Genomic DNA, 23,274 nt, shown 5'->3' with positions numbered 1-23,274 from the left:
GCAGATTTGTAATTGCAGATTGTGTACTTTTTGAACAAAATAGAAACTATCAATGTGACATTTTATAAAATCCTACTTTGGAAATAAACCCAGTCTGACAGACAGATTCTAAACAAGGCCTCACACCTAAAATGCATTTTCTGACTTGGGATGTCACCTCTGGTATACTGAGGGAACTATTAAAACTTTCAGTTATCTGGCAGCAGTGACTTGGAAGGAATTCAGTAATTTACATATTAATCCTTTCCAACTGATTAAAGATTTAACAGTCATGTTAGATTTGTTCAACACCATGTCCGTTCTATGACTCTTTGATCTTTTGCTTATAAACTCTGTGTCCAAAGCTACCTCTCTCACTGACACCTGAAGAAGGAGCGAGACTCCGAAAGCTTGTGTTTTCAAATAAACCTGTTGGACTACTCCCTGATAGCGAAGTGTGGAGCTGGATGAACACAGCAGGCCAAGCAGCATCTCAGGAGCAGGAAAGCTGCCTAGCAACATCCCTGCTGTTATGTAATGTTTGACCTTTCATTGCTGTTGAAGAGATTTTGAAAAAAACTACAATTTACAGCCGTGAGGTAGAATGAATGAGTTGTAGAGATTAAGGGTCATTTGCCAAGAATTTATTCCTGCTCAGAGCATCCTCAGGAGTTCAATTCACTGGGGTCAGAAATAGCAAGTTAATCCTGTGAGGCTCACTTGTCCTCTGTCAGGCAAATCCTGGGCTTTGGCCATGGTTATGAAGCAATGTAAAGGTCAGAGCACATCACCACTACAACAGGACACTCTGTCTGCCCTTAGCATGGCTGTTATCGATGGTATTACAGGTAGTCTTTGTCCTCTGAGGTCTTTTTTATTCTCTAACAGGATCAGGGCATCACTGGCTAGGCCAGCCTTCATTGCCCACCCCTAATTGCCCCAGAGGGCAGTTAAGAGTCAAAATCATTGCTGTGGGTCTGGAGTCACGTGTAGGGTAGACCAGGTAAGGATGGTAGATTTCCTTCCCTAAGTTAACAAACCAGATGGGTTTTTCCCGACAATTGACAATGGTTTCATGGTCATTGTTGGACTCTTTTTTTTGAATTCTAATTCTGCCATCTGCCACAGCAAGTTTTGAACCCAGGTCCCCAGAACATTAGCTGAGTTTCTGGATCACTGTTCTAATGAAAATACCACTGGGCAATTGTCACCCCTAATAAGCTAGTGGTGCCTGTTGGAGAGAATTCCACTGTCTACTGATCCTAAGCTTCACTTTTCATAGAAACATAGAATCCCTACAGTGTGGAGGTAGGCCATTTGGCCCACTGAGTTTATACTGACTCTTTAAAGAGCATGCCACCCAGACTCACATCCCCCAACCCTATCCCTATAACCCTGCATTTCTCAAGGGTAATCCACCTAGCCTGCACGTCGCTGGACACTATGGGGCAATTTAGCATGGCGAACCCAACTAACCTACACATCTGTGGGCTATGGGAGGAAATCAGAGCACCCAGAGAAAACCCATGCAATCACTTGAAGATGGAATCGAACGCAGGTCCCTGGCACAGTGAGACAGCAGTGCTAACCATTGAGCCACCATACCGTCCTTTCTACCTGTCGAAAGCAACCTCAAGAAGGAGGGAGGTTATTGTTGGCAGTAAGTTTATCCAGCTCGCTCTCCATTACTTGGCAGCTTTACCAGGGCAAGGGGATTGTGTTTCCCTCTCTTATGGACTGAAGTATGTTCTGTTTTACGGTGAGTTGAAACAGGACAGACAAAATGAGTGGAAGTAAAATGGAATCGAAAGAACATCGCAAGATCCCTTGCACTCCAGCTCTCTCATTAGTCCACTTTGTTTTTCTTTCAGAGATTGAGGCGGGACCTAAACAACAACCAGGAGAAACTGCAGAAGATGAACCAGGACATGAAAAGGACTGAGGACAGCTGCAAACCTCTGGAGCTCAACTTCCAGGAATACTGCCCTGACATCAAGAAACAACAGGCCGAGGTGCAGAAGCTGAATAAACGCTTTCAGAATGCAAGTGACCAGCTCGACCTGAGGTAGGCTCTCCATTTTTTTTAACTATTGGCTAGTCAGATGTCAACATTGCTGTCAAAATTAGCTATCCATTTCCCATCTGTAATTGCCCCCTTGAGAATGTGGGGGAGGGGGAGCTGCCTTCTTGAGCCGCTGCAGTCCATGTGTCGCAGGTTGACCCACAATGCCCTTAGGGAGGGAATTCCAGGATTCTGACCCAGTGACTCTGAAGGAACAGCGATATATTTCCACGTCAGGATGGAGAGTGGTTTGGAGGGGAAATTGTGCGGGACGGTGCTCCTATGTATCAGATGCCCTTGTCCTTCTAAATTGAAGTGTCACAGCTTTGGAAGGTGCTATCCAAGGAGCCTTGGCAAGTTGCTACAGTGAATGACCATTTGACCTGAGCCAACAGTCTGATTTGTAATTTCTTTTCTTGTGAAACTCAATACGCAAGTCCCGTTGCCTCTCCCTTTCCCTGTGGGCTTTTCCCACCAACTCATGTTGCTGCGTCTCATTCGCTAATGGCACAGAAAAACAGATGTTGTCCTGTTGGATTTTGTGGGTTTTGGGTGGGCACAGCTGGCATCCAACTTCCGCACCCCATCCGATCGACTCACCTGATTTTCTGGGTGGGTTTCGAAGGCAGGTAGCTCAAAGGTGGGCACTTCTTGAACTCAGCTCTTAACGCTTGCTGTCTGGATTGACACTGAGCCTCAGCCATGGTGACCATGAAAAGTAACATCGATTGTTATAACATCCCACTTGGTTCACTAATGTGCTTCTTGGAAGGATATCGGCTGTTTTTATCTGGTCTGGCCTACATGTGACTCCAGACCCACCACGATGCTGTTGACTCTTAACTGCCTTATGAACTGGCCCAACAAGCCGCTCAGTCCAAGGGAATTAATGTTGGCCGTTAAATGCACTCCAAGATGCCACATGTGGATAATTTGAGCCTCATGAAGGGCAAACAGTGGTGGTTTCAGATATTGGCCAGGACAAAATCAGGAGGCTCTTCACACCCCCACCCCCACCATTCCTCCCCTTCCAAATAGTGGTCTAGTAGATCTCATGTATCCACTTGGGAGAGCAGGGAGTCATGGAGACATATAGCACAGAAAAGGCCCTTGGGCCCATTGAGTCTTCAATGACAATAACTACCACAAAAGTTGCACTAATCCCAATTTCCTGCACTTGTCCCATGTCCTTGAATGTTAATTCAGGAGGGTTAAGTCTCAGCACAATGGCTGATCTGAAAGATGGTGCTTTTGACAGGACAGCACTCTGAATATGTTCTCATACCTTTGTTGGTGGGAAGGTCACATGCATCCCCAAATTTCTCTATTGCTGACAATATTTTCACTGCCGAGTCAGCCCAGGCATAGCCACCAGGAGGAAGTGGATGGAGACCCAATACTGGGAGCTGTCCATATCGAGCAGGTCTATATAAAGACTCGATTTTCTAACACTATGCTCCCTCATTGCTATTCTTCCATCTCTTGTTCTACCTACTCACACTGTGTTTTAATTCCTCTCAGAGAAGACATGCTTCAGAATGCTGACACAACGTACCAGCGTTATAAAACTGCTCATAAAGAACTCAATACCTGGATGAGTAAACTTCCTAACAACGAAGTGAAGCCCACTGCCAGCCTAAACGAAGTCAACGCCAAACTCGAATCTCAGAAGGTGGGTGTTTTCAACATCTATGATCCAGGAGTCCAAATGGTTTCACACTGCATTTTTATCGTCCCTGTGTTTCCCGTGATTCAGTTTTTGGTCTACAGCAATCCATTCCATGTTTCCTATGAGCTTTGACCATAGACATGTGATGAGTTCAGACACCGGGGTATTCCTCTTGGTGGTTCACACTCTCAAACCGTTACGTTGGCGCTTGAGTCTTGGCGTGCCATTATTTTCCAATCTGCCCTCTCATCACTCCCGCGGCTTTCCCTCTACAGTATAGAGTCTCCACAGTGTAGTTAGAGTCCATTTGGCCCACTGACTCTATACAAACCCTCCGAAGGCCATCCCATCCAGGTCCACCCCCCGTATTTCCCATGGCTAATCCACCTAACCTACACATCTTTGGACAACAAGAGGCAATTTATCGTGGCCAACATTCCGAACCTGCACATCTTCAGAGAATGGGAGGAATTTGGAGCACCCAGAGGAAACCCACACAGACACAGGGACAACGTGCAAACTCCACACAGACAGTTGCCTGAGGGTGGAATCGAACCCAGGTCCCAGGTGATGTGAGGCAGCAGTGCTAACCACTGAGCCACTGTGCTGCCCCAGCAAACCCTCAGGAGATGGAGGGAAAGTCTCAGTGATGAACGAGAGAGATGAAAACAGATGAGCAAGGAAGGGGGAAATGAAGGGACGGTGAAGGTTTTCAAAGGGAGATTAAAAACAGAAGACAAACCCAACCAATGCAGGCACAGAGGGGCCAAAAACAAGGCACTGGCACCCAATTTATCATAGGCCACAAGCCTTCACCCCCTCCCCCCAGTGGGCAATGCTCAGCTCACTGCAGTACACTGAGAGTTGGGACACCTCAGAATGTACTGAAGTTAGCACTCCACACACACAAATGGAAAGTGCATTTAACCACTGAGCCAATAAATGATATGCCTGGTCTCATTGAGTTGTCTTCATCTGTTTCCTCACAGAGAGTAGTGGACGACATCAAAAAGAAGGAACTGGAAAAGGATGCTCTCATTAATCTCTCCGATGACCTACATGCGACCCTGAAGGTTGGTGCTGATTTCAGTCTCTGGGGTTGTACTTGCTACCAGTTGTAGCCTTGCCTTTTCGCCAATGTAAACATAAAATCACAAAGCTATGACAATAATAGGTTAAAAAGCAATTAACCTGCCTTTAGCTACTGCCTCTCACAAAATCAAGACTGTCCAAAGAGCCTGTCAGAGATATCACCATTCAAAACTTCATGGCAATTAACCCAAGAAGGAGGTATGAGATGGTCATAGTATTTCATTAGGATGGATAAGACATATATCTAGTGAAAGGAGATGGGCCCTACTTTAAATGTACAGATACATAGCAATACAAGGCTCAGTAGTGAGTTCTCTTGCCTCCGATCCTGTTTCGAAAGTTCCATTCCTGAGTTACATGCTCAGAAGCCTAGGCTACAACATCGGTGCAGTTCTGAGGGAAGTGCTGCATGTTGGATTTTGGAAAGGTTAAACCAAGGCCATATTGGTTCTTGTAAAATGGGAGTAAATGATCCTATTTTGAAGAAGAACGTGGGAGAATCCTCCGCAGCATCCTGGCCAATATTGATCCCTCAAACAGCATCAGTAAGTTGGCTTATCTGGTCACATTGATGATCACATTGATGTTTCTATAAGCTTGCTGTACACAGTAACTACGTTTCAAAAGTCTTTTTTTTAATGGCCCTGAAGAGTTTTGTTGAGATTATGAAAGGCATTGTATAAACACACGTCTATGTCAGGAAATCCTTGCTGATGTTGGCTGGTGAAGTATCAAATGTTGATTTTGTCATAGTGAGCGGGGATCCGAGATTGCAGTTTGCTTGTTTTCATTGAAACCCTCATGAATGTGCAATCATCACAGTAAATTAGACCTTACCATTGAAGGTGATAAGAATAAATTTGCAGAGTGGTAACGACTATGTGATCAATGATCAGATATGAATGAAATTCCGTTATATGGGAACTCATAGAGCAATGAATTCTCAAATTTCTGCTCTTGACTGTAGACTCAAGCACCATTGATCCATTTTTATTGCCTCCTCAATGTGACTCCAGTTCTTCTCCCTCCTTCCTACCTTCTGGCATTCATTCCCAAGTTTGGTTCTGACTGAATTGTCCAGCACAGTGCCGACACCCACCAGAGTCAGTGATCAGGTGATCAAATCTCTCTGTGGTCTCACATATTCTAGTGCCCATGCACAGGCCAAAGGAATTCTGCAATTCTCTTCCCACAGTGCCACTGTGGGAGCTGGGGCTTTTAGGGCTGGGATGGGCAGATCTTTGTTGGGCATCAAGGTGCTTCGAACTAAGGCAGGTAAATGGAGTTCAGGTGTGGATCAGCCATGAACAAATAGACATGCTCCATGGGGATGGATTGACATCTTCATGTCTGAACTGTGAATTTCCCAGGACATCCTTCCCCATCCCAGCCATGTTCTCGTTAGCAAGGGGTCACTCAGTAGGACAGTTCAAGCCATTACTGTTGCTATACTCAACAATGGGTCTGGTCCATACTTCACTGGAGGCCATATTGCCTCACCTCACTTGACGTACACACGCCAGGTTAAGAAAGTTCCCATTATCCTCCAAAGGGAAACTCTTGGTCAGCCAGAGGCCCTGCCTCTCAGACTGGAGGATGGGTCAGGACATCAGGATATTACAGGCCACGCTCCAAGCCAGTGTAATTCAAAGAAGTAATGTTCCTCTCCTTTTTAAAGGATTACGAAGCTAACAACGACAAATATCGAGCCTCATTGGACCCTGCCACTGGCGCATCTAATGTGAAAAAACTGAGGACCCAGACCCTGCAAGACAGCATCAATGAACAGGTAAAGGCAACAAGTATGGGTAGAGACTGTCACCAGCACATGTTGTGTTTTTTTTCTTCCCTGGTCCCTCTTACTCCTCTCCTGAAGATGGTGACTTTGCTGGAGTATACCTGTGGGCGAAACTAAAACCAGTCACCATAAGCGAAAGATAGAGGCATAGAGCTGTACAGCACGGAAACAGACCCTTCGGTCCAACTCGTTCATGCCAACCAGATATCCCTATCTGAACTAGTTCCATTTGCAAGCATTTGGTCCATATCTGTCTAAACCCTTCCTATTCTGGACCCGTTCAACTGTCTTTTAAATATTTTAGTTATACCAGACTCCACCACTTCCTCTGGTATCTCATTCTATATGTGCACCACCCTCTATGTGAAAAAATTGCCCTTCGATCCCTTTTAAATCTTTCCCCTTTCACCTTAAACCATTGCCCTCTAATTATGGGCTTCCCTATGCTGGGCAAAAGACCTCAGCTATTCACCTTACCATTGCCCTTTAAGATGTTGTAAACCCCTATAAGGTCATGCCTCAGCCTTCTATGGTCCAGGGGAAAACTGCTCCAGCCTCTTCTTATAACACAAACCTTGCAGTCTCAATAACATCCTTGTGAATTTTTTCTGCACCCTTTCCAGTTCAACACCTTCGTATAGCAGGGTGATCAGGATTGTACACAATGTGCTAAACATGGCCTAACCAATGCCATGGACAGCCAACACCTATTCTCAATGGTGAAGGCATGTGTGCCAAACTCCTTCTTCACCACCCTGTCTACCTGGGACACCTCTTTCAGGGAGCTACGTACCTGCACTCTTTGGTCACTGATAAAACCCACAGGGAATACATAAGAAAGTTTTTTTAATCCAGAAAGTTGTTAATATGTTAAACTCGCCACCGCATAACTCCATTTAAGGGAGAGATAATAGATATAAAAAACTTTCATTTATATAACACCATTCAAAAGCCACTGAATGTCCCGAAAACGTGACGTGCAGGAGATGTGTAGCTAACTTGAGATCTCAGGTGTCCGCTTAATCACAATATAAAACAAGTAGCCAGTGCTTGACCATACAGCTCTGAGCTCAGTCCAGTTGGTTTTGCATCAAGAGGGTATATTTGTCAAGTATTTACGAAGGATCATCACAGTAAATAAGGAGGCACTGTTTTCACTACCAGAATGATCAATAACTGGCAGAGAATCGAATTTTGAAGTAATTATCAGAGGAGTGGTAGGGGATTATTTTTCTGCAGTGATTTGTTCTGATCCAGAATCTGTTGTCTGAAATGGCAGTAGAAGAATCTTGAACAATATGTTTCAAACGGGAATTGGAGGTATACTCAATAATCAAATGTTTAAGGAGCTAGGAGCCTGCCACGAGAAGGGTATTATTAAATTGAAGAGGGCTCAGCAAAGCTTTTTCTTCATTTGTGGGATGCGGGTATCACTGGCTGGCCAGTATTTATTCCCCATCCCTAGTTGCCCTTGAGAAAGTGGTGGTGAGCTGCCTTCTTGAGCCGCTGCAGTCCATGTGCTATGAGTTGACCCACAATGCCCTTAGGCAGGGAATTCCATGTTATTGATCCAGCAACATTGAAGGAACGGCAATATATTTCTGCATCAGAATGGTGAGTGCTTTGGAGGGGAAATTGAAGGTGGTGGTGTTCCCATGTGTCTGCATGCAGTTACAAGGATATCACTGGGACTGCAGGGTTTCAGTTATGAAGAGAGGTTGAATAGGCTGGGACTTTTTTCACAGGAGGTTGAGGGGCAACCTTGCAGAGGCTTATAAAATTATGACGGACATGGATAAGATGAATGGCCAAGATCTATTTCCAAGGGTAGGGGAGTTCCAAGCTAGAGGGCATAGTTTTGAGGTGTTATAGGAGATATTTATAAGGGATCTGAGGGGCAACTTTTTACACACAGAGAGGTTAGAATGTGGAATGTACTTTGAGACTAAGTGGTCGTGGTAGGCACAGTTACAACATCTAAAAGACGTTTGGACAGCTATATGAATGGAAAAGGTTTAGAGGGACATGGGCCAAACACACTCAAGTGGGACTCATTTAGTTTGGGAAACATGGTCGGAACGGACTAGTTGGGCAGAGGGGACTGTTTCTGTTCTCTTTGACTCTATGAAAGAGCAGGACAATTGGCCTGAGAGCTCTTTCAAAGATCTTGCACAGGCAAAATGGGCCAAATGTCCTGCAACTGCACAGCTCCTCTTCTCTCTCTCTCTCTTCCTCTGTCCCTCTCACCCACCACATATTCCTAGCTGCCGACTCCAGTGAATTCTTACAGCTCTGTAACAGCGTGTGTTCTGTGTGTTTTTGTAGGAGAAGGACACAGTTAAACGCTTTGCTGAAGTTTCCTCATCCAATGAACAATTACTCAACCAGCTGGATTTTGTGGCGAAAGTTAAGCGAAAGGTAATGTGACTGACACTGGCCCTGTGGTTTTATAACTCAGTCATTCACGTCTCATGGATTCTCCTTACTATAGACCGACCTCACTCAGTTCTGGGATCATGCACAGTACCTACAGTGGTTTTCCCACACCCAGCTGACATTTCATAGCTGGCTACATGGAGGCAAACAGCTCCCTGGGAATATCCCAGCCCTACGTAACAAAAGGACTTCCTTCATCTATCGCCTGATCTGGCCTCAGGGTTTGAAGTGCAGTTTCTGTTGCAATACGGGAAACATGCTGACAATGTGTGCATGGCAAGATCCCACAAATCCCAAAGCAGTAGTGATATGTTTGTGCAATGTTGGTTGAGAGATACATAGAGCCATACAGTTGTACAGCACAGAAACAGACCCTCCAGTCCAACTGGTCCATACCAACCAGATATCCTAAATAAATCTAGTTCCATTTGCCAGCATTTGGCCCATATCCTTCTGAGCCTTTCCTTTTCACATACCCATCCAGATGACTTTTAACTGTTGTAATTGTACCAGCCTCCACCACTTCCTCTGGCAGCTCATTCCATACACACACCACCCTCTGTGTGAAAAAGTTGCCCCTTAGATCCCTTTTAAATCTTTCTCCCCTCACCTTAGACCTCTGCCCTCTAGTTTTGGACTACTCCACTCCATGGAAAAGACCTTGGCTATCCATGCCCCTCATGAGTTTATAGACCTCTATAAGTCACCCCTCAAGCCTCTGACACTCCAGGGAAAATAGCCCATCCTATTCAGCACCCCCCTACAATTCAAACCCACCAACCCTGGTAACATCCTTGTAAATCTTTTCTAAACTTTTCAAGTTTCACAACATCCTTCCTATAGTAGAGAGACCAGAATTGAACACAGTATTCCAAAATAATCATCGTCCGGTAAAGGAAAGCATACTAAATGCCTTTTTCACGGTCCTATCTGCCTGCGACTTCACTTTCAAGGAACTAAGGACATGCTCTCTAGGTCTCTAGGTCTCTTTGTTCAACAATACTCCCCAGAACCTTCCCATTGTATAATTCCAGCCATGATTTGCCTTTCCAAAACGTAGCACCTCACATTTTTCTAAATTAAACTCCATCTGCCGTTCCTTGGCCCGTTGACCCAGCTGATCAAATCCTGTTGCATTCTGAGGTAACCTTCTTCAATGTACACTATGCAGAGCTCTGATGAAGGGTCTAGGCCCGAAACATCAGCTTTTGTGCTCCTGAGATGCTGCTTGGCCTGCTGTGTTCATCCAGCTCCACACTTTGTTACCATGATCCGGAATTGGATCAGTTTGGAAACTTGACACTCAATATGTGGGCACTTCCATGGAGACCCACTGCACAACAATGGGAACATGTTTGACAAACACCTCAAACATAAGCCAAGACAGAATTCTGATAATAGTTTGTTTGCCTTTAAACCTTAACTCAGTTACTTTCTCCACAGACACAGCCTGCCTTGCCGTGTATTTCCAGCTGCCTCTAGTTTTGTTTTTTTTTTGCTTTGGTAACAGACAGGTCTGATTGCCCTAGTACCAAGTGACTTCATCGCTGAATGAGAGGTTTCTTATCAAGTGTCGACATTGCAGATGAGTGTTATAGAATCCCTACAGTGTGGAAGCAGGCCATTTGGCCCATCACGTCCATTCCAACCCACTGAATAGCAACCACCCCCCCACCCCCCAAAACCATCCCTCTACCCTATCCCTGTAACCCTGCATTTCCCTTGGCTAAACCACCCAGCTTGTACATCTCTGGATGCTATTGGCAATTTCCCATGGCCAATCCACCCTAACCTGCACACCTTTGGACTGTGGGAGGAAACCAGAGCATCCGCAGGAAACCGTGCATAGACATGATGTGCAAACTCCACACAGGCAGCCACCCGAGGCCGGAATTGAATCCAGGTCGCTGGCACCATGAGACAGCGTGCCATCAGGTTTCATATGAAGCACTGCGATGAAGGGTATCTTCGGGCAGCAGGGTGGCTCAGTGGTTAGCATTGCTACCTCACAGTACTAGGGACGCGGGGCAATTCCACCCTCAGTTGACTGTTTGCAGATTTTCCCTGGGGATCTGCCTGGGATTCCTCCCACTGTCCAAAGATGTGCAGTCTAGGTGGATTGGCCATGCTAAATTGCCAGTAGTGTCCAGGGATGTGTAGGTTAGCCATGGGAAATGCAGAGTTACTGAGGTGGGTCTGTGTAGGATGCTTTTTTATTGGTGGGGGTGTTGGTGTGGACTTGATGGGCTGAATGGCCTTCTTCCACAGGATAGAGGACTGAAAGTGCGGGCTGAGATGAATTCAGCTCAGAGGTGGCTTGCACTGGGCCGAATGGCCAGTTACTGCTAGGCTGCAAATTTTGTGTACAGTACACATCAAAGTTCTGAAACCTCTTCTTTTCTCTCCCAAGCAACAAGAAAGCCCAGTGAACGAAGTGGTCTCGCAAACAAACGTGCAGTCACAAAACACACTGTTCGCTCGGAAAGGTACTGACCTGCAAAGCCAGATTAAAGAAGAAGAGAAAAAGACCAAGTTAACAGAAGCTACTCTACAGCAGCACACCAAAAGGCTTAGTCTCTTAAAGTCACAAAGACCTGTGGACAGAACAGAAGAGAAGGAAGTGGTGGAGTATTACAGGGACCCCAAGGTTGAAAGCAACCTCACTGCCTTGCGGAACAAAATCCATGAATTGAGGAAACAAAGAAAAGGAACAGAGGATGACATCAACTCCACAAAGGAGAAAATCAGCCAATTGGAAGATGAGGTAAGAAACGCCAAAACTGGCCAGGTCATCAAGGAGGTGAAAAAAATCGAGAGGAACCCTGCACTGGATGTCGAAGCTGAAAATCTACGCAGTGAGATCGACACTCTGAGAAGAGAGAAGCAAATCACCATTGGCGACTGGGACCGACTGACCAGACAGGTCACCGTCCTCGAGCAGAAACCGGTCAACGTCAAAGAAAAGGTGGTCACGGTGGAAAAGGTCAAGGTGGAAAAGGACCCAGTTATGCTGAAGGCTTCGCGAAGTCTCCAGAATGAGATTGAAGATGAAAATCTGAAGAGGCAGTCCCTGATTGAGAAGATACGCCTCATAAGAGCCCAGATTGAGACTCTGGAGAAGAAAACAGGGAAGACTGATCCTAAGGTCTTGATCAAGGAGATCAAGAAGGTAGAAAGTGATCCACAACTGGAGAAAGATTTGGCCAAACTCCAAACCCTTTACAAGGAAGAGTGTCAGGTTAATAGTGAGCTCGAGGAAGAGCTGAGGGATCTGCAGACGAAATACAGAATCATCGCTGACCAGAAACCCAAAGTCGAAATGAAGGAGATAGTCCGTGAGAATTTCTGTGTCCTTCCAGAAACAGAGCAAGAGATAGCAAAGTTAAAGAAGGAAATTCGAGAAACTGCAAAGAGAAGGGGAGATGTGGAGATGGAGATCACCATCGCACAGGGAGATCTGGAAGTCCTCAAGGATAGGAAACCTCAAATCCAGTACAAAGACATCACCCAAGAGGTTGTGAAGCTTCAAAAGAGCCCAGAAATGCTCAAAGAGATAGATCAGCTCAAACGCCAACTGCCTCAAATGGACGACGACTACAGCGACCTGCAAGGCAAGATTAAACGGTTGAAGACAGAACGAGATGAATGGCGGAAGGAGAAGTCTAAGATCGAGACCAAAGTAGTGACCAAGGAAATCACAAAATACGAAGACGATCCGATTCTGGAGAAAGAAATGGTTCGCCTCCGGAAATTAGTCCGTGAGGAATCAGAGAAACGACGGAATATCGAATCGCTGGTCTTTGACCTGCAGAACATGTATTCACAGCTGCAAAGGCAGAAACCAGAAGAGAAGGTCGTTGTTAAGGAAATGGTTCGTTTGGAGAAGGATCCCAAACTGGCCATGGAGCATAATAACCTGGGCAAAACCTTGGATGAAGAACGCCAACAGAGGCGCAACCTCGAGCGGGAGGTTCAGCACCTCAAGGCGTTAGTGGAGGATAAAGAGACAGAGCTGAATCTCGAGGAAGAGAAGGGTATCCGGCAGCAAGTGGAGAATGAGGCCAGGCACATCAAAAACAGGATAACTGAGTTACAATCGAACCCTCCGCCAATGGAAGAGCAGATTGTCACTGAAGAAGTCCTTAAAGTGGAAAAAGACCCATTACTTGAAAAACTAGCCAGGAGCCTGCGTCAGCAACTGGACCAAGAAAGGAATAAAGCTGCGAACCTGAGCAAAGAGATTAAAAAAGTGCAACTCCAATTGGAGATATTGCACAAGGAGAAATCCAAGGAGAAGCTCATCTGCAGAGAAGTGATCCGCATCGAGAAAGACAAGGCTTTGGAGCAAGAACGGGCCCGAGCTCGGGACTTATACAACAAGGAGAAGAACGCCCGGCTGGATCTGGAGGAGGAAATTAGACGGATTAAAGACCGGAACGAGAAATTGGAAGACTTGATGACATCGCGGTCGCGGGTGGAATCTGAGCTGAGGCAGGCCAGGGACGCCGCACTCCGTGAGAGGGCCTCCCTGGAGGAAAACCTGAAGAATCTTGAGGCGGAGAAACAGCAGAAGAACTTGATGCATGATGAGGAATTCAAACGCCTGAGCCAGCACCATGAGAAAACGAAGCAGAAGAAACATGAGCTGGATGCTAAGCTGGCCTGGATAGAGAGAGAGATCATCAAGGAGAAGGATAGAATTCATGAGAAGGAGTACACCATCCGAGACCTTGAGTCACAGCTCAGCAGGGAAGAGGCTCGTCACCAAGACTTGAAGATGAGAGAAACCAATTTGTCGACAAAGATATCCATAGTGGATCCAGTTACTGGGGAGGATTTATCACCCTATGAAGCTTACAAACGGAACATAATCGACAGGGCACAGTACATCCACCTTCAGGAGTTGGAATGCGACTGGGAAGAGATTTCCACTCACGGTCCATCAAGGGAAACCAGTGTCCTTCGAGACAAGAAAAGCGGGAAGCAGTATTCCATTGAAGCTGCCTTAAAAGACCGGAGAATCACTAAAGAGGAGCTGCAACTTTACAGGGAAGGAAAGCTTCCAATATCAGAGTTTGCTCTGCTCGTGGCAGGTGAAGAGAAACCAACTTCATTGAAGATAGGCTCGTTAAATGCAGCACCACCAATCAGTCCCACGTATCAAACATCAAACTATTCCAGCCCAGGCTATGCCACTTACAGAGCCCATACTGACAGGGATCAGCTCCCCATAGCTGGAGTCTATGATAACACCACTGGCTCACGGCTGTCCATCACAAACGCCATGAACAAGCAGTTACTAGATGTCATCACTGCTCAAAAGCTGCTGGAAGCACAAGCAGCCACAGGAGGGATTATTGATGTGGTAACCAGGGAGAGGTGCTCGGTTCACAAGGCCATGGAGAGGAATCTCGTGAGCAAAACCCTTCACAAACGGCTAATTAATGCTCAAAAGGCCTTCACTGGCTTTGAAGACCCTGTCACTAAAGAGCGTCTCTCCGTAGGGGTGGCTGTCCAGAAGGGTTGGTTACCCACAGAAAGTGCGCAGCAGTATCTGGAGGCCCAGTACCTCACCGGGGGCCTCGTGGATCCCAACCATTCAGGACGCGTGTCCCTCACAGATGCTCTGAAGACGCAAATGATCGACAGCAACATCACCCGGATGCTGCAGGACGAAGCCAACTATCCCAAGAATCTTACTGACCCGATTACAAAGGAGAAAGTCCACTACAAAGAGCTAATGAATCGCTGCCAGAGAGATGAAGTCTCTGGCCACCTGCTTCTTCCAGTCAACTCAGAGCCTGGTCAATATTCCAACTATGAATCAACAAGCTTGTTTGATAACAGGTCCCATTACTCACCATATTACAATGCATACTAATCACTGCCTATAGATACCGCTGAGTGTTATTCTTGTCTTTTCTAATCATTTGTAGGCTCAACTTCCTGTTTGTCACTCAAGTTCTTGATCTCCTTGCATACTCTCCAATGGGTTTTAAGGCTATCCTACTCAAATCTTGTTTACTTTTATATTTAAAGGTAGACGTAGATTATAAAGGGGATGTTAATGTTCTGTCATTTTCTCTTTACTGCAATGCATTTCTTCATTAAGTATATAGAGATCTGTAAGGAGCAGGATGTGAATCGTTATGTCCTAAAGAGTTTGTTTTATTATGGCACAACTGTTTGAATAAACAAACATGTGATTAAGATGGCTAAATCTTGAGTTCATTCTTAAATTGAATGGGAATTACTTTGTTTTGGGGCAAACATAATCTTCCTCCCTATGGTATTGCATAGAAAGGATCAAAGGTCACTTACCTGCGATGACAGCCAATGGAATTGGCCAATGGTGTGTTTGAACCTGACTGATAGCCCCTTGTTGCAAACAAGATTCAACAAATCAGTTCTGAGGAAGGGTCACTCTACCTGAAACATTAACTCTGATTTCTCTTCACAGATGCTGCCAGACCTGCTGAGCTTTTCCAGCAACTTCTGGTTTTGTTTCCATAAATCTTTTGTTTATGAACACTGTGAAAGAAATAAAGATTTTGTTCTCATTCACATATTTCAGAAATATCTAATAGCCTTGGAAAATAAACTGTTGATATGTCACCAAATATGCAGCTATTTGATCCATAACTACGCCTGACAAAGTGGGTTGAGATGAATAAATAACTGACAGACTGCAGGAGGAGAAGACGCAAAGTCCCAGTACACAGAGCAGACCATCTTGTCCAACCCTGGAGGCTATGCCAAATAATGGAGGCAGGGTCTTTTCTAAGGATAGAGTAGAATAGAATCCTTGCTGGCTATTCAGCCCCTTGAGTCCACACCAACCCTCCAAAGAGCACCTTATCCTTGTAACCCTGCACTTCCCATGCTTAATCCATTTAACCTACACATACCTGGGCACTATGGGTCAATTTAGTGTCGCCAATCCAACTAACTGCACAGCTTTGGGCTGTGAGAGGAAATCAGAGCACCAAGAGATAACCCCATGCAGACACAGGGACAATATGCAAACTGCACACAGACAGTTGCTCAAGGATGGAATTGAGTCTGGGTCCGTGGCACTGACAGGCAGCAGTGCTGACCACTGACCCTCCGTGCCACCCTGAAAGTCAACCAGAAGCTCGCCTCACCCTGTACCTCCTTGATCACTACCTCTACCACATGTGAAGCAGACCTTGAAACCCGTCCTCAGTTGACTTGCCAACCCATGGTGTCTTCATACTGATTCAATTCCTGGCCATTAGCACTCACTGAGGAACGTTCCACATCTCCCCTCCCCACAAAGTGTCCCAACCAGAAATTTGGATACTCCTGGTTTAAGGAGGACATTGATTAGGCTGTCAGGAGTGGGAGTTGCCAATTCACCGCCCAGAGCCTGCTCCATCATACAATAAAATGGCTGATCTGATTAGAGCTACAATTTACGTTCCCACATTCCCTGATAAACATTCATCCATCTCTGCCTTAATACTTTCAAGGTCTCAGTCTTCACCATCATTTTAAGACGACAGTTCCTAAGTTCCATGACTAATAGAGAACATTTTTTTGCCACACCTCAGTCTTAACTGTTTGATCTCTTGTTTTTTAAACAGTGGCCCCCTAAGTTTTTGATTCCCCCATGAAGAGCAAGCATTCCCTCCAAATCCAATTCATGAAGCCTCCTTTGACAGCATTTTCCATTCGTGGAACCTTCACCACCTGGAAGGACAGGGGCAGCAGATGCGAGGAAAGACCACCACCTGCAAGTTGCCCTCTGAGCCACTCGTGGTCCAGACTTGGTAATACACATCATCGTTCTTCCAGTGTCAGTGGGTCAAAACCCCAGACTCTCTTCCTTAATATCACTGTGAGGGACCTAATGTACATGGATGGTAGGAGTTGTAAAAGATGACTCATTATCACCATCAACGAGCAATTAGGTAACAAACAGTGGCTTTTCCAGCAATGCCCACATTTGAAGAATGAATTAGAAAAAAGACTACAGAAGAACACATGTATTTGAGGAACATACCAGAAAGCATGCTATTAAACCCGAGGAACATGGAGACACCTAGCACAGACTGCTACACTGAACCTTGGGACCATCCTTTCTAGCCTAGAAGAGACAGTCAACTCCAATCACAAACTTGTGAACCCCTCCTGGATGCAGTATCTGAAAGTGATATAGAAGCTTCCATTGTCATATGTGCAGCATTGGAAGCTCAGACGGAGATTGAGGATCAGCCGTGATTGTATTGAATGGTGGAGGAAACTCGAGGGATTGAGAGACCTGCTCCTAGTTTCTACATTCCTATGAAGTCATGGTCAATGTATTCCAGCACAAGTTTAGACTGCCTCCATCGTGGCTGCGGATTGCACTGTGCTAATGGGTTTCTAGCAAGATGTCCTTGGTCTGATTCCCCTGAGGAGGGGCAGTGACTCTCTGGAGTAGAAATCTGTCATCCTCTCTGAGGAGGATGTTATATATCATTCCACCTTGGCAATTCCTTTGAAGTTCCTTGCCAGCTTGTCATTCTCAGTGACGCATTGGAAATGGGGACTGTCTGTTCACGTAGAACAGGGTTTGCAAATAACCTGTCTTACCATCAGATTACTTTTCTTTTTGAAAAAAAAGCATTTTTTTTGGTAAATGTTAAACAAGTCCGCTCGGACACTGTAACAAAAACAAAATTCACACAGTTCATGGGAGCTGACAGAACTGAGACAGAAACTTATTGAGATGAAATTAAACTGTTATTTCTCACAGTGATGCTGTATTCAGAAATAACCCCACAGAGGCCAGTATCCCATCAGCAAGTCACCCTTTATTTACACAGGGAGAGTCCTTGACACTGTCCCAGCTCCCTCAGATCCTACTCTCAGAGTGAATAGAACCTCTGACAGTCCTGTTTATATCCGTCAGCCAGGGCTCCCTGACTGGACCAGGTTAATAGACCCAATCAGGGAACTCATATTCAATGAGGTCCATCTGGCTAACCTTATTACAATCACTATACGCTCCAGCCCCTGTGGACCCTACTGGTCTCTAAAAGCCTCTAGGCATATTTGAGCAGGGAATAAAGGTGAGGAATTAAACTGAATTAACTTTATTGTCTTGTACTCAAATGAGAATGGAGAAAAGTGTACAAGTTATCACTTACTATCTTAGGCACAAAGTACATAGGTTCAGATTCTTCAACACAAGTTGTTAGAAAACAAAATAGTAAAATAAAGAAATAAGCAGTCCAACATTACAGATTGTAAGAATAAATCAGAAAATCGAGAAATAAAAAGTTCAGAACAACAGAGAAAGGAAGACCATGCAAAAGCAGCCTACACAGGAAACACTTCTCTACCATTCTAAAGGGCACGAAAGGAATTTCCTTGGAGTTGTCTCTAATTGCAGGCCACACAATCTCAAAGGAAGGTTTGGTATCTAGGGCCAATGCCAAATTTCAGAATAAATCTTGGCCAATCACCTCAAGATTTCCCATGCTCCTCTTAACAGCAGTGCCATAGGATTTCTGTTAAGATCCAGTCTCCTGATTGATGAACAGGACTTAGCCTAACATTTGGTCAATAAGGTATCATCTCTGACAATGCAGCACTCCCTCAATACTACACTGGAGTGCCAGCCAGGCATTTTGTGTCCACGCCCTGGCATGAGACTTGAAGATGGAATCTTGTGGTCCTGAGGAGTCGATGTTACCAACTAAGCCAGTGCTGTCACAGATCTATCTGCAGTCAAAAGGAGGGAGTGTGATTAGCCCTGAAGTAATTTTACAATCATGGCCCCTGAAATTCCTTTGCTTTCAATCCTCCTGTCCTATAAACCAGGCTCCTGTGCGTCGTTTTCTGGACGTTTCCATTTTGTTAAGAGCTTGGTCATTTGGGTTATATGCAGAAGACATCATTAGCGTCGAACGGCATCTGCCTCCTATCTGCCACTCCGCAATCACGCCTCTGCTCTGCTACATTCTTCCTCACTGTTTGTCATAGACTCTCATTTGATTTCATTATCAAATTTAGATCCCATTCCTCATGCATCAAGTCACAACTCAGTTCTGTAAATGGAGCATTGCACAAAATCTTAGCAAAAGTTCTCTCGGACTCTATTAACTGCAACGATCAGTAGAGTTGTGGACAGTGTAGAAGGTTGTCAAAAGATACAGCCGGATATAGATCAGTTGCAGATATGGGCGGAGAAATGGCTGATGGAGTTTAACCTGGCTAAGTGTGAGGTACTTTGGGAGATCAAATGTATTGATGTATGGAGGGATCTGGGGGTTCAAGTCCGTTGCTCCCTGAAAGTGGCCATACAAGTAGATAGGGTGGTAAAGTAGGCATATGGCATGTTTGCCTTTATTGAACACAAGAGTCAGGATCAACAAATGTGAAGCTGGAAAAGCTCAGAAGGTCAGACAGCATCCGAGGAGCAGGGAAGTCAATGTTTCAGGCAGAAACCCTTCGTCAGGACTGGGGAGGGGAGGGGAGCCCAGAAATAAATAGAGGGGGTAGGGCTGGGGAGAAGGTAGGCAGAATAGAGGTAGGTGGATGCTGGTAGGGGTTAATTGTGGTTGGAAGGTGGAGCAGATACGTGAGTTGGAAGATGGGCAGATTGGGGGAGGAGAGATTTTAAAGTTGGTGAAGTCAATATTCAGGCCATTGAGCTATGAGCTTCCAAGAAGAAATATCAGGCGCTGTTCTTCCAATTTATATTTGTCCTCACTCTGAGAGTGGAGGAGGCCAAGCCAGGCTTTAATATTTCAGAGATAGTAGGAACTGCAGATGCTGGAGAATCTGAGATAACAAGGTGTAGAGCTGGATGAACACAGCAGGCCAAGCAGCATCAGAGGAGCAGGGAGGCTGATGTTTAGGGAGAAGAATCTAGGTCTGAAATGTCAACCTTCCTGCTCCTCTGATGCTGCTTGGCCTGCTGTGTTCATCCAGCTCCACACCTTGTTACTGCAGGTTTAATGTTGCAGCTTTATAAGACTTTGGTTCAGCCACACTTAGAGTATTGCATTCAATTCTGGTCCCACATTACAGGAAGGATGTGGAGGCTATAGAGAGATTGCAGAAGAGGTTTACCAGAATGCTGCCTGGATTGGAGGGTATGAGCTATAAGGAGAGGCTAAAAAAACTTGGCTTGTTTTCTCTAAGGCTGAGGGAAGACTTGATAGGAGTCTATAAAATTATGAGATGCATAGATAGAGTTGATGGTCAGAATTGTTTTCCTAGAGTTGAAATGTCTAATACTGGTTGGGCATGCATTTAAGGTGAGAGGGGGTCAGTTCAAAGGAGATATAATGGACAATTCTTTTACACAGAGAGTGGTAGGATTATGGTGCGCTTTGCCATAGGTGGTGGTGGAGGCTGATACAATAGGGACATTTAAGGGACTTTTATATAAGTACATGAATATGCAAGGAATGGACAGATATGGATCAAGGGCAGGCAGAAGGGATTAGTTTAATTTCGGCATCATGTTTGGCACAAGATCATGGGCGAATGAGTCTGTTCCTGTTCTGTGCTAATCTATGTTCTACGAATATTGTGTGCAAAAATACACTGAATCCTCTTTCTGTTCAGTGCACTGTCCTCCCCACCCCTTACCCCCACCCCAATCCTCCACATCAATGGGCGGGCAATAACCTTATAGTCAGCTCAACTTTTGTAATTGTCTCTTGAGGTATATTATAAAATGGAAATTGCTAGGTACAACATCTAATGCATTTCCTTCAACTGCACCCTTGTGATTTTTCAATGAAACTTGTGGTGCGCCATAATTTCAAGTGAAAGTCTCAATTGCTTGTACATGCAAAGTCAACCAGAAATTTGATACCTTCTTCTGCAAATGGAATTTGTTCATCTTGACAGTGATAGATTTTTATTATAACTGAAAGCCTCACTGGTAGTCTACCGCAAATCTAGCAACCCAGAAATCTGATTTATCTGAAAACGAGAGACTTTTGGCATCAATTATAATTGAATAAGATTTTTAAAAATATAAGTTACCTGGACAATTTGGTAATGGGCTTCATTGGAATGGTATGGCTCCAAACTGGTTACCATTTCATCATTTCGCCATTGACTCTTTCCCACCCTCCAAATGACCCTTGGCCCCATCTGTCCTAGATTGGCTGAACCTTGCACAGCTTGAGGCTCCCAACCTAAAATTTGGAAAGCTCTAAAAACCAGCAGTCCTTATTTCTGAGGGTGATAGATTTGAGGTACTACACCCTTTCATGCAGGGCTACTGAAAGTGAGGATCATCTGCTCAACTGTATTTATGTGGCGAGTCCAGTTCAGGTTCTCGTCAGTGGTAGCCCTCAGGCTGTTGACTGTGGGAGATTCAGTGATGGTAACAAGTCCAGTTTTGATCAACGGTAACTCCCAGGATGTAAACAGTGGGGGATTCAGTAATGGTAACACCATTGAATGTCGAGGAATGGTGATTAGATTCTCTCTCGTTCGAGATGGTCATTGTCTGGAACTTGCGCAGCATGAATGTTTGATTTGATTTGATTTATTGTTGTACAAATCTTGCTGCATTTGGACATGGGCTGCTTCAGTTGGGAACCATTATTCCCTTTCTAAGCTCCCCCACCCAACAAAAGTTAAAAAAAAGCAGAAGCCACAGCTATTATCATACTATTTTGATTATTTGAAACCCTAAGGTGTAGCATGGTGATGGTGGTGCAATTTTTACAATATCTGGGAAATGAGTGACAATAATAACTGAAGCCCAGGCATGGTTTTTGAGAATTTTGACTTATATTTTCAGCCAAAGTCAAACTATCAGATCCACGGATGTAAGTTTCAGAAACTGACACAGGAATCAGGTAAACCTGTTGATCATTTCTGCATGAGATTGAGAAATGTAGTTAATACGTGTAAACTCAAGGTAATAGATGAATAAATAGTGGCAGATCAGTCATCTGTAGTTCTGCACTCATTGATGCATAAGAAGATTTGCTTAGAAAGGACAATATCAAGTTCACATAGAGAAATTCACATCTCCTGTTTAGTTCATACTTGTGTGATATATTATGCACATGAAACATTAAAGAGCTGCCTTTAACATTTCTGCTTAGAAAGACAATGGAGTTAGACACAGAAATATACACTGAAGCATATTTCAGGAGCTGCCATTAGCAGATAATGACGACAATCCAAATGGGCAGCCAAGAGATAAGTCAAAGGAAAGGTGAACATGCATGAAAGAGTGAACACACCAGAAAGAGAAAGGTGTGGTGCAGTGGATGACTGCAGACAGTCACAGAGAGAAGGTAAAGCAGATGACAACACCCCAAAAAGAAACAGATCAAACTGTACTGCTTCTGGAAAGCAAAGGCACTAGTAACAGACATGTAGAAATGTTCATACAGTCATAGAGCTGTATAGCATGGAAACAGACCCTTTTGTCCGACTTGTATACACTGACCAGATATCCTAAATAAATCTATTCTCATTTTCCAGCCTTTGGTCCACATCCCTCTAAACCCTTCCTATTCATATACCAATCCAGATGCCTTTTAAATGTTGTAATTGTACCAGCCTCCACCACTTCCTCTGGCAGCTCATTCTATACATGCACCACCCTCTGTGTGAAAATGTTGCCCCTTAGATCCCTTTTAAATCTCTCCCTTCTCACCTTAAACCTATGCCCCCTAGTTTTGGACTACTCCACTCCATGGAAAAGACCTTGGTAATTCTCCCTATCCATGCTCCTCATGATTTTATAAACCTCTATAAGGTTATCCCTCAGCCTCCGAGACTCCAGGGAAAATAGCCCCAGTCTATTTAGCCTCTCCTTATAGCTCAGACCCTCCAACCCTGGCAACATCCTTGTAAATCTTTTCTGAAACCATTCAAGTTTCACAACATCTTTCCTATGGCAGGGAGATCAGAACTGAACACAGTATTCTAAAATTGGTCTAACCAATGTCCTGTAGAGCTGCAACATGACCTCCCGACTCCTATACTCAGTGCACTGACCAATAAGGGCAAACATAGTATCAAAGGCAGTGCAACAAAGGCAGTGTGAAACAAAAGAAATTAACATTCCAAATGTTGAAAGACAATGATGATTGGAAGTGCAAAGAGATTCGGGTACCTGACATCTACAGTAAATGTCTGGATACAGCAGCTCCCACAGGATACAAATTCATCCAATCAGCCAGATCAGAAAGAGGGTGAGTAGTCCTCACCATAAATCTGAAGCTGAACATTGATACTAGA

At 44.8% G+C, this 23,274-nt stretch overlaps 1 protein-coding gene across 1 annotated transcript in view; it reads left to right on the top strand.

Moving 5' to 3' along the window:
* Positions 1 to 15,246, top strand: part of evpla (envoplakin a) — a 71,678-nt gene extending 56,432 nt beyond the window's left edge. Inside the window, exons 17-22 of the mRNA XM_048554839.2 lie at positions 1,851 to 2,044; positions 3,563 to 3,713; positions 4,700 to 4,783; positions 6,481 to 6,591; positions 8,926 to 9,018; positions 11,447 to 15,246. Of these exons, the coding sequence (XP_048410796.2) occupies positions 1,851 to 2,044; positions 3,563 to 3,713; positions 4,700 to 4,783; positions 6,481 to 6,591; positions 8,926 to 9,018; positions 11,447 to 14,917 (4,104 nt within the window). The 3' untranslated portion in view covers positions 14,918 to 15,246. The remainder of the gene's footprint in view (positions 1 to 1,850; positions 2,045 to 3,562; positions 3,714 to 4,699; positions 4,784 to 6,480; positions 6,592 to 8,925; positions 9,019 to 11,446) is intronic.
* Positions 15,247 to 23,274: the final 8,028 nt, after the last annotated feature.

This window comes from Stegostoma tigrinum, chromosome 22 (genome assembly GCF_030684315.1).
Source record: "Stegostoma tigrinum isolate sSteTig4 chromosome 22, sSteTig4.hap1, whole genome shotgun sequence".
Classification (NCBI taxonomy): Eukaryota; Metazoa; Chordata; class Chondrichthyes; order Orectolobiformes; family Stegostomatidae; genus Stegostoma; species Stegostoma tigrinum.
The sequence above is the reverse complement of the archived record's forward strand: the minus strand, read 5'-3'. Positions and strand labels throughout refer to the sequence as shown.